General features: G+C 37.1%; 1 protein-coding gene across 2 annotated transcripts in view; it reads left to right on the forward strand.

Moving 5' to 3' along the window:
* Positions 1-1172: 1172 nt before the first annotated feature.
* Positions 1173-17437, forward strand: part of LOC6031449 — a 60089-nt gene continuing 43824 nt past the window's right edge. The window contains exons 1-2 of one of the 2 annotated variants that reach the window (XM_038253803.1): positions 1173-1305; positions 1574-2085. In XM_038253803.1, coding sequence (XP_038109731.1) covers positions 2065-2085 — 21 coding nt within the window. In that variant the 5' untranslated portion in view covers positions 1173-1305; positions 1574-2064. The remainder of the gene's footprint in view (positions 1306-1573; positions 2086-17437) is intronic. The other variant, XM_038253804.1, reaches the window with a different exon arrangement.

Consider the following 17437-nt stretch of genomic DNA (forward strand, 5'->3'; position numbering starts at 1 on the left):
ACATTTCTATTTTTAAATCGCTGTTACTTCACAAGGATTGGACTTAGGACAGTAGTCAGTATGGAGACTTTTATGTAAAATTGTCTGGAGTATCGATTCCCGTATTCGGTTTTTGAAAATTTTGACGTTAAGAGCACTAAAAAAACAGTTTCAGTAAATGATTTAAAAAAAATCGTGGGCTTACCTTCAAATTTGACTTTTAAACTTAAAAATCTGAAAATCTCATTAAAGTGGCGTATTTTTTTTGTTTCAGTGTATTTTTCGGGAAGCCCGTCAAATTTCCTACAAGTCTTTGACCACTTTTTGATACGATGCAACGGTGTCGAGATTCAGAAATATTTAAATTTCGAATTACAAAAATATTTAGTACACTACGCTCTTCTCAAAATCATTCAATTTAAAAAAAACGTAGTTTTTTTGTACAAAAGTTAAAAAATCATGTCATTTTCTTTAGAACATTTGAACATAGATTAAACTTAAAATAAATCGTTTCCGAAACCCACTTTAACCTTTGCATTCCAAATTTGGGCCATCTAACAGCTTGATTAGCTCCAAATCCAGAAAGCAAACATTTTAGATAAATTTTTAATGAGACATCATTGTTATCTCAACTAGAAGGGGCTTGTAGGTATTTGTCCAACTAGTCTCTGGTGGTAGGAAGCACTCAACAAACTTTACCGCAGTAGCTTACCATAATTCCCACGTGTTCGTTGAAGCGTTGAACCTTTACGCGCGCGCACATTTCTCACCCAACCTCTCTCTCTCACGGCGCCTCTCGTTGCGTGTAGAGAGGGAGAGAGCTTCAAAGCTTTGATCAAAAGGGTTTAGTAATGTCTAAATTTGAGTTTCAGGATATTTCAACTGTTTTGTTTAACTATTGAGTTAAAATGTCATGCTTACTTCAACGATTGAATTTTATTCAAAGTTTCAAAGTACTATAATCCTAACTTTACAGTTCCTTACTTTCCTCCAAGTTCACACATTTTACCGTATCTTTATGGTCTTTTTATGGTATCCAGAGAGTTTGGTTAGGTGCCGTACCGTATGTGTGCCGCCTAGGCTCATGGGTCGGTTCGCTCTCGGTGTACTCTCTGTCCACAATTCGTTTCGGTGCGGTAAAAGAAGCCCCAACAGCAGCACAACCGAAGCTGTAATTACTCTTTTGTTCAACTTTGGCCGCGCTGGAATAGGTTCAGTTGGAAGTCGGCAGTCGACAGTCAGTTGTTCAGTATCCACCGAGCCGTGGTACAGAGTGGAGGTCGTTTCGTCGTTGTCAGCGCAGCGCTGTGTGACGGATTGGAGTTGGTTGGTGCTTTGCTTTTGGGGGGCTTAAGTCAGACTTAACTGCCCGTCGACCTTTCTCCCGTTCTCTCGTTTGGGTCGTTTTTCGCTTTTTGTTTTATTTTGCTGTGAATGGTGATTGTGGCGTTTAGTTTTAGTTATAGGAGGAAACGCTTCGTCGGACGTCGGTGGATCACCTGTCTCAAAGAGGGCATCACCGCCGGGGAAGGACCGGAAATAGGAAAATAAAACTCACCTTAATTATTTCTCTCCATTTCTATTTAATTGATAGAGCGCACTGTATAGGGCTAACAGTTTAAGTGAATGTCGTACAGTGGAAAATTGATGGAGCTTTGTTTTAAACGAGCAAGTCGTAGACTTTGAAGAGAAATTTTTGAGGTGTGTTCCTGTCGGAAAGTACCATCGCTTCGATTGAATACAATTCGCAAATTCTACCGTTTATAAAAAGGCTATTAAAGCGTACAAAAGAGTGCAAAAAAACAGAGCAAAAGAGAAAACAACAAGAAGAATCCAATCAAGTGACACATCAGTTGAAAAAGTATAAAAGTGTGGCAAACGATACAGTTTAGAGTGCGAAACAGAAGCTACGCGAAGAAGTGGAGAGAGAGAGATACGCGACGGTACCGTACATCATCATCACAGTTGGCGCTGGACAATTTGAGAAGAAAAAGTCGCTGACATCAATCATAGCAGGCCACAATCACATCGGTGCGGATCGCGAAACCGGATTACCAACTCTCGGAGCGCACTCGGACCGATAAAATGAGGCAAATTAATGTTGAGGTAAGTGAGATGGACAATTTCATCGTATTCGTTGTCGCTGTTGTTGAGATGAATTACCAGATTTGTGAAAGGGGCATTTCTCGCATTTCTCGAACGCGCTGCTGTCCAGCGGTGTGATGACAGCCAGGCTTCTGCTTTTGGGTTGGGGCAGTTAGTGCTACAATTTAGGTGGTGTCCCGATAAGTAAATTTTACATCGGCTGACATATGTTGTTAAACAAGGCTAAGACGTTTTAATTGGACTCATTTTTTCCATGTTGGGGAACTTGAAGAAAAAGTAACAAAAAATTAAAACATTTATTTGTAAACATGTAGTCCATACTTGATGATAGTTATAGAAATTAAAAAAAATGTATTTATTTATTTATTTAGGGCCCATAACTTAGCTTAACCTTAACCAGTAATCGATAAATTTGTGTTATTATTGATTTTTTACACACTAAACACCTCATCAAAATTAGCTATTTTTCCTGTCCTCAAAAAATCTAGGTTTTCTTTAAAACCCACGTTTTTAAATACCTGAACAAAAAGTCAGTTTGATCCACGAAAACAAAAATTACAAAAGTCCATACATTTTTGGCAGGTTGCTCAAACGAAACCATAACAACGTTTTTACCTAGGTATTTAAAAACGTAGGTTTTATAGAAACCCTAGATGTTTGGGTATCAAAAGATCGGAAATTTTATGCCCTTTCCGATGCCACATAGGTTGACTTGTGAATCGTGGACCGGTTCGGATGCCGGCGGATTTTCCGACGACGAAATTCCGGGTTGGTACGAAATTCCAACGAAAAATCTATTCTATCGATACAAAGACTCCCAAAACGGTGTTATATCCACTCCAAAATGTTTATTTAGCAATTCTATGGTAATATGTCGACATTTAATTGAATTAAAAGTTTGCAGAATTAAGTTTAGATAAGTTTTATCTAGAATGTTCAGAGTTATATAAACTTTTATACTAAGTAGTTAGTAAACTTTATATTCAATCCAAATTATTTTTTTTAATCAGTCAATGATGCCTATTTGGAATTGGGAGACTGGATTTATGGTGATTTGCCAACAAATAACTTTATCTATGTTAATTTTTCGAAAGGTGTACAAACTTTTTTTGCACACCTTTTTATTTTTGTAATTTTATTTGTTATATAACTTTTTATAGCAATCATCTTTCCATGAGCTTTTTGTAGCAAAATGTTCGGCATGAGTTTCTGAACAAAATGTAGTACTAGGTTTCTGTCAAACTTTAAATTGTCAAACTTTACATGTTTCATCAGAATATACGCATAGTGTCCGAGGGTGTAAATACTTTTTTTGCAATTCCGTCGTGAAACTACTTACTTTTCCTGTCATTCTTGAACGACGAAATAGCCTACTTTTCTGTACCAAAAATAACAGAATCGAATAGCAACACTTTTCAAAATAAATGCTGAAAAGTTCTACTTTTCAGCACTCAAATGGGTGCTGAAAAGTTGAACTTTTCAGCACTTGTTTCGAAAAGTAACACTTTTCAACATTTTTTTGATTTAAACGATTTATTGACAAAATACATGAAATTTTGACTTCAAATTTCACTCAGTGTGTGTTTTTTGGAATTGCAAAAAATGTTGTATGGAACTCGTTGCAAAACTTGATTTTTTCAGCACTCTTCGTATTTATCCAACTCGGTGAACCTCGTTGGATAAATGTACGACTCGTGCTGAAAAAATCCTCTTTTTGCAACTTGTTGCATCAACTACTATTTTACATACTGTATGAGTTGTGAAAAGCTTAAATTTTAAATTTTTTAAGGTTCTCTAGAACTAGCGAAAACGTCGCTATTTTCTCAGCCTGAAAAATTACCTGGAATCGATATTTTTTTTCGCTGGTTTCAAAACCAAAATAAAATAACTGCTTTAGTAAAAAAAATGCTGTTTGGGGGATCGGCTTCGCTAGAATTAGCGATCTTTTTCGCTGGATTAGAAAGAGCTGCAGGTTTCCAAAGTTAACCAGGAGATTTTCCTGCTGTTTTTTCTGTTTTTCCGTCGCTGGTTTGCTACTCAAATACAAAGATATGGTAAAAATAATTCATCCAACAGTGTTTCTTATTTGAGCGAATCGTATTGACTTGCTACAATGTTTGAAGTAGAGATTTTCAAACATTTAGGTACTTTTCGAGCAAATCCAACATAAATATTAAAAAGTTGATTTTTCGAGAGGTAATTTTTGCCAAAACCGTACCTCAACTTTAGACAGCTGTCAAAATGACAGGATTTGTTCTAGAAACGAGATTTCCTTCAGCTAAGTCAGCTTAAGATGTCCCCTACACAACCCTAAATAAATTAACTTCTCGTAAAATCGTCGTAGCAAGCAAACATTCCAATAATCACAGACAGAGCGGGTCAATTGACGTAACACATGGACGCCTACAAAATACATGAAATACGATTATTTTACTGAAAAAACATATTCAAAGGATATTTTTGGAATTGCAAAAAAAAAATGCTTAATGGAACTCGTTTCAAAACTCCGATTTTATCAGAACTCGTCATATTTAGTATTGCATAAAGTTCAGTTTTTTTATTTTCATAAAATAAAAAAATAAAAGTGATGGTTCCCGTTTAAATAAACCAATACTATGCATAAAAGCATAAAAAGCAAATAAAACCCACATTCACATACAACAACTTTTCCTAAGACACAATTTTGCTAGGTTGCTTCCTTATTAGGTTAAAAATTAAGCTTTGGAAATATCTACACTGCCAGTTGGCAGGAAATATAATTTTCAGCAATTATTTTGAAATGCCTTGAAATTTTTTTTCAGAAGCTTCGGAAAAGTTTTTAAATTAAGTGAAAAATCAAATTCTAAAAATTAAAATGTAAAACAGAAGGTTTGCCCATACTATTTCCATACAAATTTGAATCGTTTTGCAGAAAGCCGAGTCAAACCAATCGCTCCCAAATTTTTGGGGGTTGTTTAGGGGCCCAAATGGAACCGTAAAATGCCTGTTCAGATTGATAATAGTTCTTTTGAAATTTTTTCCATACAACTCTGGTCTAAACGTACTTAAAAAAAAAAGTTTAAAAATACTGGAAATTATGAAAACAGCCAATAGGTAGAAAACAATGATTGAAGTTTTTACAATAGGCCTACAACTACCAATAAAAACAAAGCTAAACAAGAAAATTGCTTGGTAAAAATACTATAAATGAATTGAGAAAACCATGAAACAAGAGACATAAGGATTTTCACAGAACAAGTCTAAGGTTTTTATTAATAGGTGCTATAAACATATGAAACACAGCAGTTTATAGAACCTTTAAAAAAACTCTAGAAATATTGTATAATCGAAAAAAGAAACACAAAAAAATACTAGAATGATGGTTGGCTTCACCTTCACCGTCAATCCAGAATCAAACACGGAAAATGACGACCATGTTGCGCAAGACAGTTTTGTTTAACCACCTGACGCGCTGCTCTGCTCTGCTGATATTCCCCATGTGGACTTGGTGTTGTATGACATTGGTTCCCCTTAGCCAAACTTTATCCGGTCCCTCATTTTCGCCGTGCTTACGTGCCTTTTTTCCACTACCTGTTTTTCGTCCAACATATGGTACCCCCCAACTACTCTTTTCAGAAGGCCCGGGAATTGGACACCGCGTGGATAAATGCCATAACAGGGAAAAATAGAGTGAGGGTTCTTTATAGTGCGTGGTGGTGTGGTACCTATTTTTGTACTATATATCACCCGAGTCGAATAACTAACCAGTGGAATTAATTAACAACAACCGGGTGGAATTTAACGGATGTTGCTCACATGGCACGTTTGGACAGCTGGGACGATTGAGGAGCCCAATCTGGAACAAATTCGAAGGTGGCTTTAACAATTACTGCAGATGAAAGCCGGTAAAAAGCGGATGGCTAACTTTTTCCTCACGATTTTGAGAATTGGTTTGATGGTATTTATTTTTTAACATGTTATTTTGAAATCCCCAGAAGAATGCCATTTGTGGATTGCACCATTTTAAAAAAATATTGCTTCTGTTCTGATAGAGGTAGGCAAAGGAAAAAAATTTCAGTTTGAAAACATAAAAAAAATAGAAGCGCAAAGTTTTCTTTGTTGCAAAATAATTTTGATATTACTCTTATTGATTTGATCATACTTCAAATCACAAACTTTGTTAAAGTTTCTCAAATAATGTTCAAAATTAGGGCTATCTATTTTGATAATTGTTGTTTTTTTCATTGCAACATTTTACCTAATTGTTTTGTAAATGTTTGTTGACCTTGTTTAAACAATTAAAAAAAACATTTTCTAATCGAACGAAAAAATAATGTTAGTATTTTTAGATGTTTGTTTTTTTTTTAATATTGTTTGATAAATTGTTGTATTTAAACCACCGAGGCTTAACAGTTATAAAGAGGATTTGAATAACACGCAGATAACATTTATTTCCTGTACTAAAGAAACTGAACAGCTACTGACGTGACTTCCAGGTGGCTTTTGATTTATCAAAACATCAAACACGTTACAAAGGAAGCAACTTCCCGAGAGGCCATCAACTATAATGAAATGAATGTGTAATCAAGCTAAAGAAAGTAAGAAAGATGTTTCAGAGCTAAAACTTCACATCCATGAGAAAAAAAAACCTGAAAAACGCATGTGGGCATTATTATGAGAGCACAGCACATAGGAAAGTGCAATACTCTCCAAGGGGGAGAGGGTGGAATGAGGATGCCCCCCACGGGGGGAGAGGTATAAAAACACAAACGTTACAAGTACCCCACGATCGAACAACATTAGCAAGAAAGTTAAGCCATGCGGCTAAACCACCACACCGCATACAGTGTGTGTGTGAGAGAGAGGGCCAGCAGCAATGCTGAATGATGTCGTTTTCTCTGCTCTATATTTGCATCTCTTTCTTCATTCAACTTCTTCAAACTTCAACTCCGCGTTTTGAAGTGGCCATCGTGCTCGTAAATCTGCGAGCAACAACAACAACAACAACAATCTCGAAGAAAGACTTCATTGCCAGCTAGGTTGAGAGCCCAGCGATTTCATCACTACGTACTACTGCCGTCGATCGTTGTTTTGATTCCCCGAAGAAGTGGTTTTGGTAGTTGGTAAAAACCGTTCAAAATCGAGGAATCGGCTGTCCGCGCCAATTGATTTCACGCGCATAGACGCCCTTGCTTCGCTTAAGCAGCACACACACACAGTCGAGAAGTTAGCTGAAGCATTTGATTGTTGTGAGTGCCCCTTTAAATCCGAGCAAAGAATGCATCGTAACTGATATCTCCGTAGACATTTCTCTATGAATTTTCCACATCAATCCATCAAAGCTGTAACGACCCTAGGAGTCAGTTGCTAAGTAGTATCGCAGGCAGGTGCGAAGACTTTTTTTCTCACACAATAGCAGCGCGTTCGTGAGTGAACAGTTTTGCTCTCTGGGCTATACTAATCACGACTAACAGCAGCAGAAACAATGCTTTTCGCTTTTCAAATCATACACCGTTCGTTCGAGGAAAAATCAACCTCCCCTCCCCCCCCCCCTAGAGTGAATGTTGTATTTTTTCCCATCGATACACATTTTTCCATCCATTATCACACAAAGAGTGTGTTGCTTGCGGCGATTCAATTTTAACAATTCTGCACTGCACTGCTGCACTCAATTACTTAATGTTGTACAGGAACTGTATACTAATGTTGCGGAACAAGTGCAATTTAATGCATGATACGTTATTGCCAGATATTAAATATTAATAACAAGCTGGAGAGAAGCACGGAGTGTACGTAATTGTGCGTAAAAGGGATACATCAGCTTACCCTTTCTATGGAACTTTAACGCAAACGTGTTTTAGATTGTAGTTTGGCAAGCGACAGCGTTTTCAACAATTTGCAACATGTAGCATGGGAAAGAGCGAAATTTCTACAAGTTATGCTTAAATAAATAAATAAATAGAAAAAAGCATTTTTTTAGGTTTGGTGAATGCAGATTTACCAAAGTTTTTACATAGCAACTTAACTGTCTTAAGAAATAATAATTTTTAACTCGTTATCTCTCCACTTGAACTCAACAAAAACCATGAAAATTTGGAAATGTGGGAATGGTGAGAAAATGTTCTAAACGGTTATGATATTTTTGATAATTTTCAAATATTTGATTAAGCGGAATAAACTAAGAAAACATGCATTGGCACTATTTTTTTTTATTTTTGCCTTCCTTACTTTACTGAGGAAAGGCTATAAAATCACTCGAAAAACGATTTTTTTAATTTGACCTCTTAGACCCACCTTCATGTATACTTATCGACTCAGAATCACATTCTGAGCAAATGTCTGTGTGTGTGGTGGGATGTTGATCAAAAAAATTTGCACTGGATTATCTCGGCACTGGCCGAACCGATTTGGACCGTATTGATCTTATTCGATCCGGCTTTGGGTCCCATAAATCGCTATTGAAAATTATAAAGTTTAGTAAAGTACTTCAAAAGTTATGCTAAAAAAACGATTCTAACAAAAGTCCGGAAGATTGTAAAAAGAATGGTTTTTGTAAGAAACCTCGGCATGTTATACATTTTTAGAAAGATATTCGAAAGACCTTTCCAACGAGTTTAAAAGACAACCCTATCAAAAGTTATGCTCACTTAAGTGTTATTTATGCACTTTTTAGAGGCCGGATCTCATATATCATATATCATATATCTCATGTCGATAGATAGGTGATCAAAAGACCTTTCCAACGAGTTCAATAGATTGCAGATCTGACAACCCTATCAAAAGTTATAGCACATAAGGGCCCAGAATTATGAGATCTGACTACCCAATCTGATGGTATGAATAATGAATCAAGTTAATAGAACACTGAAAGGTTCGCCATTTTGTATCTATTTTGATAGCATTATCCTCTAAATGTGAGCAAGGCACCAACCACCTAAGGATGGATTAAGTAACGTTTTGCCTTCCTCACTTTACTGAGGAAAGGCTATAAATTCACTCGAAAAATGAACTTTTTAATTAGACCTCCTAGACCTACCTTCATTTGTACATATCGACTCAGAATCACCAGCTGAGCAAATGTCTGTGTGTTTGGCTGTATGTAGACATGTGTACCGAATCAATGTCACTGGAATATCTCGTCACAGGCTCAACCGATTTTGGCCGGAACGGTTTTAATCGATCCGTCTTAATGTCCCCTAAGTTGCTATTTAAATTCATTCAGTTTTATCATGTATTCAAAAAGTTATGTAAAAAACTGTTTCATGTTAAATTAAAATTATGGTAAAAAGGGTGTTTTTTTCATGAAACACTCACACGTTATATATTTTTAGAAAGCATATGAGAAGACCTTTTAGGTGGAGTAAGAATTTTCAAGATCTGACTTACCTATCTTAAATTACAAGCATTTAAAAAAATGGTCTGAATTCACATAACCTCAACTGGTCGGGTCTGATCGCCACGAAAAAGCCGTGTAGAGGGATGCCATTTTCTCAAAGGCCGTGTCTGTATAATCTTGACAAAAAGTCTGTAGGAAGTCTATTTTTTTACTCGTCACTTATTTTTATTAGGACCTCTTACCCAGTCACGACGTTCTAGCAGGATTCTAGCAGAGTTCTCACAGAGCTGGATATTCTTACAGCATTCTAGCAAAAATGTTCAACCGTTCTAGCAGGATTCTGGCAGAACCAGCTCTGCTAGAATATTTCGCGACTGGGTAGGTGCTGCGATCACGTTAGGGGAGATCCATAAACCATGTGGACACTTTAGAGGATTGTAATCACTCTATAAATGAGAGGAAGGCACCAACCACCTAAAGGTGAATTAAGTAACGTTTTGCCTTCCTCACCTTACTGAGGAAAGGCTATAAAATCACTCAAAAAAATGAAATTCTTAATTCGACCTCGTAGACCCACCTTCACGTATACCTATCGACTCAGAATCATGTTCTGAGCAAATGTCTGTGTGGATGTGTGTAGGTGGGTGGACAAAAAATTGTCACTCGATTATCTCCGGACTGGATGCACGGATTTTGACCGTATTAGTCTCATTCGATCCGTCTTGGGGTCTCATAGGTCTCTATCAAAAGTTATTAGCACTTACGTGCTATTTATACACTTTTTGGAGGCCGGATCTCGGATATTTCAGTAAAAATTATGTCCGGGTCCATCATGCGACCCATAGATAATCAAAAGACCTTTCAAATGAGCCTAAAACATCAAGGATCTGGCAACCCTATACAAAGTTATTAGCACTTAAGTGTGATTAATTCACTTTATGGAGGCCGGATCTGAGATATTGTGATAAAAATATTGCCTGAATCTTCCATGTGAACTTTCGTTGGATAGGTTTTTTTTATCAGACCTTGCCGATGAGCCAGAACAATTGAAGGTCTGCGAACCCTATCAAAAGAAATCAGTAATAAAATTGATTTGTTAAACATGTTAAGTGAATGTTGCTATTTTTACTGAATGTATTGACTTTATGAATGTGAGGAAGGCACCAACCACCTAAAGGTGGATTAAGTATCGTTTTTTTGTAAGATTCAGCAATTTATTATGCTTCCAGAAACTCAACTGTAGCTATACCGTCATCCGAGGTGACATTGGGTCTGGGGGTGAGATTGGGTCATACAAAAATGCTGCAATTTGTATGACCAAATCCTACCCCCAGACCCGATGTCACCTCTGATGACGGATCTAGAAGGCGATACGGAAAAATCGGTCAAGTCAGTTTTGAGAAAAACCTAATGACAAAATAATGATAAGCCCACCACACACAAAGACATTTTCTCAGAATTTGATTCTGAGTCGATATGTACACGTGAAGGTGGGTCTACGAGAGCTATTTAAGAAGCTATTTTTCGAGTGACTTTATAGCCTTCTTCATCGAGGAAGGTAATATTTAATAATATATTTAAATCCCTCGAAAAATGCCCATTTGTGGATTGCACCACCTAAAACCTAAAATGTATATTTAGAATTATATTTTATTTTTTTCAAAACATACATTTTTAGAACAGAACAAATTGTATTGAATGTTTTATACACGAGGTTGAGGTTGACGGGGATTTAAGCAAAGAGTTCCGACGCCTACGGGTCAAAAAACAATCCCCTCTCGCAATTTTTTAATAACAAAAACAAATTAAATGCTTACGTATAGGATTGCTCTATAATTATTTATCAACATTTCCCCAAAATATGAGGAAATTTTATGAACTGAGTTCAATTCAAAAGAACCAGAGAAATGGCAAAATCCGTAACAAATTACTTTGGCCCAATGTCAAAAATTGTCAAAAAATTTACAAAATGCTGAAAATGCTGTGATAACTTAAGGAACGACTTATGCTTCTAAGGAAAATTACGGTCACCGATCTGCATAATCATAATAATAGACATTTCTCCAAAAATCCTGGAGCAATATCTGAAAGGGGTGGTATGACATTGCTCTAAAAGCCGTTCTTCCCATTTGAACACGTGTAAGAGCAAAGTGGCACCGCCTCTTCCAAATGTTAGTCCAGAATACCTACATACGAAAATATTATCTTGATTAATGATATAACAAAAAAAGTAATGCAATGTTCGCCATATCATTGTGCCTGAAGAAGGAACGAGCCTCGAGTTTCAACGCAAAACAGGTTGTCAACCTTGCCAAACGGCATATTCGATATGTTCAAATAAAAACCGAACAAAAACGAATAGCTCCAAGTAAAGAATATCGTGCAAGCAAGTAAAAAAAAGGAAAGTAAAAGTGGTTTGCTGCCTCGGCCTTTTCAATGTCGAATGCCTGGCAGCCTGAGTACGCAATCTTGCTGGCTGCCCTCTTCGGTGGCCTCGGAGGGACGGACGGGTTGACGAATCCTGGACCGGATGATTATAATAGGGTATAGAGAAAGTTACCATTTTTGCGCCGATACAACTGCGATATGTTGAGTAATAAACTTGCCGCATAATATTGCCGTACATGTAGCTAAAAGGCCAAATATATGCAAGAAAGGTCCAGGTCCGGAACCGGTTATGCAGGGACAATTTTGGCGGGAAAATGGCAACCACTTTTTATTGAGCTCTCCTTGTTATATTATACAACTTTTGTGCGACAGTTTAATCGAGCAGGGCTTGAACATTGCTGTTATGCAAGAATGAAACTTTTACTGTCAGACAGCATTATCTCTCGAAATGTTAACATTTACCATGCGTCTCCTTAAAGAGCATATCTTTGATGGAGACGCATGCTGTGCCAACTGTGGATATTGTTCAAGTTCAAATCAAGCAAAATTCCGAAGCAACAAGGTTAAAATTGGTGACAAATTGGAATGCTATCAATCATCGTTCCAGGGTACTTGATGGTTCCGCGTGACTTGTTCAATTGTAAAATCGTCTGTTAAGAAGTAACCACTCCATTAGTTCTTAAATGTTTTTATTTCTCGATATCTGTTCCGTTTGCCACTTGTCCATGGTGTTCACCGCAAACAACCAGCCATGGTGGGTGCATTACGTGAAACAGTAATGGGCAGTTCTTATCAGGTCGTGCGCAAAGATAAGTACTCTGTGTGTGTGTGCTTTATTTCGCACTTCAAGTTGAGTCCAACTTGTACATCAGTAGGGTATCATAACCGCGGAACGCCGCCGTCGTTTCAAGGGTCCGCCTGGATGATGTCACTCACGTTGCCGCTTATTTGTCATCCGTATCGCCCCAAACAGGTGACCAGTTCGGGTGTTTTTTTTTCAACAACCTGGGGACAATCTGCGATGCGATGAACTGATACATTTTGTGCTTTTATTTTCGGTGCGTCAATTCCTTGATGACTGGGTTAAAAAATGTTGAAAAAGGAAAGAGAAATCAAACACATTTTCTCTAAGATCCAGTATGTTTTGTTTTAATGTAATCTTATCTAATCTAATCTAATCAGACCCTAGCGCAGCCAATCTTTCGAATGGATCCTGGAGAGTGCTTTAGGTTAGATGACGCCTAGCACTCTTCTTGTCATTTATTAACATTTGTAGTGCGCCATTGCATTAGAATGCATTGAAACAACACAAGCGTTAAAGCGGCCAGGCCTACTGCGTAAAGCCGTATCGCAGAGATGACTCGTAATTGGGTTGAGTTTGAGCACTAAGTGTTCGAACAACAACACATTTCTGAATCGACAGGGGAGGAAGAAGCGTGGGGACACACCACCATACGCTCCGAGATATTTGGTTGTATTCGTTGGGAGCACCATTCTAAGAAGGTGTGATAATCCGGGACCCTCTGGGATGGGACATTGTATCTCCACGAATGCCCTGGACACTATTTGCCGTGGTTATAGCGCCACAACTCGCTCTCTGTAACAGTATTCCTAATTCCAGTCCAAGTTCACCAAGTCGTCATGGCCTAGTGTTTAGCATTTTTGCTTACCAATCCAAAGGACGGAGGATCGAACCCCGCCTCGAGCGACTTTGATTTTTCGTTCATATTCATCATTACAAAATTTGTGTGTTCTTAACTTTCTCGTTGGGAGCAGATGGGAATCGAACCCAAAACCATTCGCTTACAAAGCGAACACCGTAACCAGGCAGCCACGGCCGCTCCTATAAGATCCAGTATGTTTTGTTTTCATAAATAACTAGCATATGAACTTCAATTTTGTTCAGATTGTTTAAATTCTAGTTATGTTCCAAAATAAAAGCATTTTAGGCTTGCTTGCCATTTTGAATGGTTTGTGAATTTCCGAACAATCATGCCTTGAGATGAAATTTTCTGATTGATTTGATACCTTAGACAATGTTTTAGTTATCGAATAGGAAGTTTGTGATATGATACTCTAATAAAATTAACCCATTATTTTATTCATATTTGAATCACAACAAGTTGAGTTTTTGAAATCTTAAAAAAATATAACAAAAGCAACAGTTTGAGTTGTTACGAAAAGCGGCCGCTGGTTTGATTAAAAAAAAACCCAGACAAATCGATTGATAACGTTTTCATCCTGTGGACCTCTGGAAAGGTTTCATTTTAGAGGTGGGCAAAATCGCTCTTTTTTAGGAGCCGCTCATTTTCGTTCGCTCATTAAAAAGAACCGCTCTTTTGAACGGCTCTTTCGCTCTTTTTCAAAATTTGGATGAAAAGATTTTTTTTAAGAATTGTGTGATTTTATAAGTTATTTCACACTGGACTTTTATAAATTATTTGATAAAAAAAATTAAACTGAAAACGAGAAGATGCCCTTGAAAACCATAGGTCTTGGTGGTCTTCATGGCAAGATTTCTACTCGAACCTAAACATTCGTGTGATAGAATGGCATCCAAACTTAAATCTAGGATGCCGGAAAAATTGCTTGTAATTTTAAAATTAAATTAATTTCTACATGAATTGAAATAATGCTAATATTTTATTTGGAGAAAATTTTCTGTGAACTTTTTCTACACTATGATTGAATCGATAAAATATTCAGTATTCAGTACATTTTTGGTAAGATTTTAACAAATCATTTACTTTTGGGATTAATTTTTATGAGCATTGACATTTTTGAAATAGCATTTCCAATTCTCAAAAACAAATTTAATACTACTTTTTTTGAAAATTCAATAAATTATATTTATATCAAAAATCATGCCATCTTGAAACGGTTCTTTCAAAAGACCGGAGATTAAAAAAGAACCGCGGTTATTTTTTTGTGAGCCACGGTTCGTTCGCTCTTTTCAGTGAACCGGCTCTTTGAGCGGCTCGCTCTTTTTTTGCCCACCTCTATTTCATTTTGTTCGATTTGTCCCTTAGTTGGTATTTTGATGAGCGATTGGGGACCATTCACAAACCACGTGGACACTTTTTTTAGAAAATCTCAAATCAAATTCAGTTTTAAATATTTTTTAAATTACTGATGACACTGCAATTATTAATAAGGGACCATTCATAAACCACGTGGACACTTTTTTGGTAATCTCGAAACCCCCGTGGGCAATTGTCCATACAAAAAAAAATCTTTTTTGTATGGAGCATGGACAATCGCCCCTCCCCCCTAAAGTGTCCACGTGGTTTATGGATGGTCCCTAAGGGTAAAAAACAGGATATTTGGATGTCCGTCTTCAGAAGGGTCTTAACGTTCATTCCGAATACTTTGGCGACTGGAAAATAGTATAAATGCAGCAAAAACTCAAACCATAATTTTTCCTCTTTCCAAATCGGCCAGATTTGCCCCTAATGGTGATATTTTGATAAACATGAATGAAAATGAAAAATGAAATGAATGTTTCGATACCCTGGTCAAAGCAAGTTGTCTATTTGGGTCTCATAATTGACTCGAAATAGCATGTAGACAAAATACTGAACAGGTGCAGCATTCTCATCAGGTGTTTGTACCAGAAAATCAATGATTTCTTTGAAAAATAAACAAGCAGTTTACAGGGACCATCCATAAACCCGGTGGGAGGGGGTGTACGGCGATTGTCCACGATCCATACAAAAAAGATTTTTTGTATGAACAATTCACCACGCGGGGGGGGGGGGGGGTTAGGGATTTCCAAAAATGTGTCCACGTGGTTTATGGATGGTCCCTACACACAAATAATTTACCCCGTTATTGAGTATGTTTGACTTGTTTGGGAGTGTTGCGCTAGAACTCATAAATTGAAGCTCCAGTGTTCAAAACAAGGTACTCAAAATGGTTTTGAATGTTTTTGGCTGGACAAGATCAAGTGAGGTTCATGAATTAGCAGAAATAAAACTTTTGGATCAGAAGATTCAAGAGAAATGTTTGAAATTCAGGGAAAAATGCGCTATTTCTGAATACCCCTTGATTCAAGAATTAGATTAGTTTATGTATGTTTAAATTAGTTTTAGGTTAGGTCATGTTTTCTAAACATTTTTTTTCTTCCTTAACCTTGCTACTTTTAAAGTTATGGAAACAGTGTTAAAATCACGAAAAGCAAACAAGAGCTGAAGAGCAACAGATGATCACTTATTATGTAAATCAAATGTAATTATTATAAGAAAGTTTTAACAAAGTATATCAAATCAATAAAATCAACACATGACGAAAATTGTAATTCTAGCGCAAAACATTTAAACAAACACCTACATATGAGTCATAACTTTCCTATGAAGATAGGACCATTCGAAAATATAATCTTGAACTATTTTTTATTGACCAGCCAAATTGGTAATTTTGATTGTTTCAAATGTACGAAAGATTGAGTAAATAATGGCATTGCTTGCTAGTAATAGCTACCCAGATTTGTTGCGATTTCGACACACTGCTGTGTGCTACAAATCCTAAATTGACCTCCATTGTTCAACAGTTTGCGCAACTTGTACACTTAAGGGTGTTCGTCCATGAATGATTTATTTGTGAAATTTCCGGGATGCCTACTAAACTGAACATGCTTAATGTTCCAATATCCACTCTTCAGCATCGGCAAACCCACTTAACTCTAATTTAATGTGGTTGATGAAGAGCTCAACGAAAATCTTTCTAGCCACCGCCGCCGCCAACGATGGTCAGCAGCCCCAAAAGCCGTTGCAAATTCACAACCGCCTCCGAGGCTGCTCAGCTGTTTTGATGTGCAGGTATTTAGGCCTCTTGACGGGGCGATAAATTTTAATGCTTGGCGTTCGTTAATGTGCACGATTAACGCCGGGGCTCATTATTACGCGTACTGCTGCTGCCGCTGTTGACCTACATCTCGCGTCCAAAATTAAGAGAAAACCATTCTGAGTGAACCAAAATTCGAGTTCCCACAAACAGCTCGGCTAGTTGTTGTTGTTTTTTTTTCTAGCTCTTAAATTGTGAGTGAACTTGAATGGACCGGCGGCACGTCACGTCAGGTGCCTCGGTGGCGACTGTGCCCAATTGACAAGACTTTGTTCTCGCGATTTCACAGACTCGGAACTATGAATGAAAATTTGTACAGAGGTTAAATTGTAGCAAGTGTTTCACATCCTGCTCAACACTCAATGGTTTGAAATTTGAATTGTTGTTAAAAAGCGACGACTTTTGTTCTTGATTTTAGAATGTTGTACAAGAAAGTGCGAAACTCATTACACAAAACAAAATAAGCTTATTAAGAAATTGGTTCAGTTATACAGAAATAAATCAAACATCCGATGTGATATCTACTATATTTAGTTTCAGTTATCTAAGTAATTTTTCAAAAGTACCAACTTCACCTCATAAGTTTTTCTGCAATAAAGGTTCAGAGATTTTTTTTTATTCATAAAAGTGTTTCAAAGTTTGGAACAAAAAACCACATGTGACAAGCAAAACAAATTTATTTAGTTGGTTTTGAGTACAACCCCAACTACATGATGTATTTAACCAAACCGATTCTAAACGCTGAGAAAAGTGGCAAATTGTAGCGCGCTCACGAAGAGTTCATTAACATCGACCCTGTACACTGTT

Source organism: Culex quinquefasciatus, chromosome 2 (genome assembly GCF_015732765.1).
Source record: "Culex quinquefasciatus strain JHB chromosome 2, VPISU_Cqui_1.0_pri_paternal, whole genome shotgun sequence".
NCBI classification, from domain to species: domain Eukaryota; kingdom Metazoa; phylum Arthropoda; class Insecta; order Diptera; family Culicidae; genus Culex; species Culex quinquefasciatus.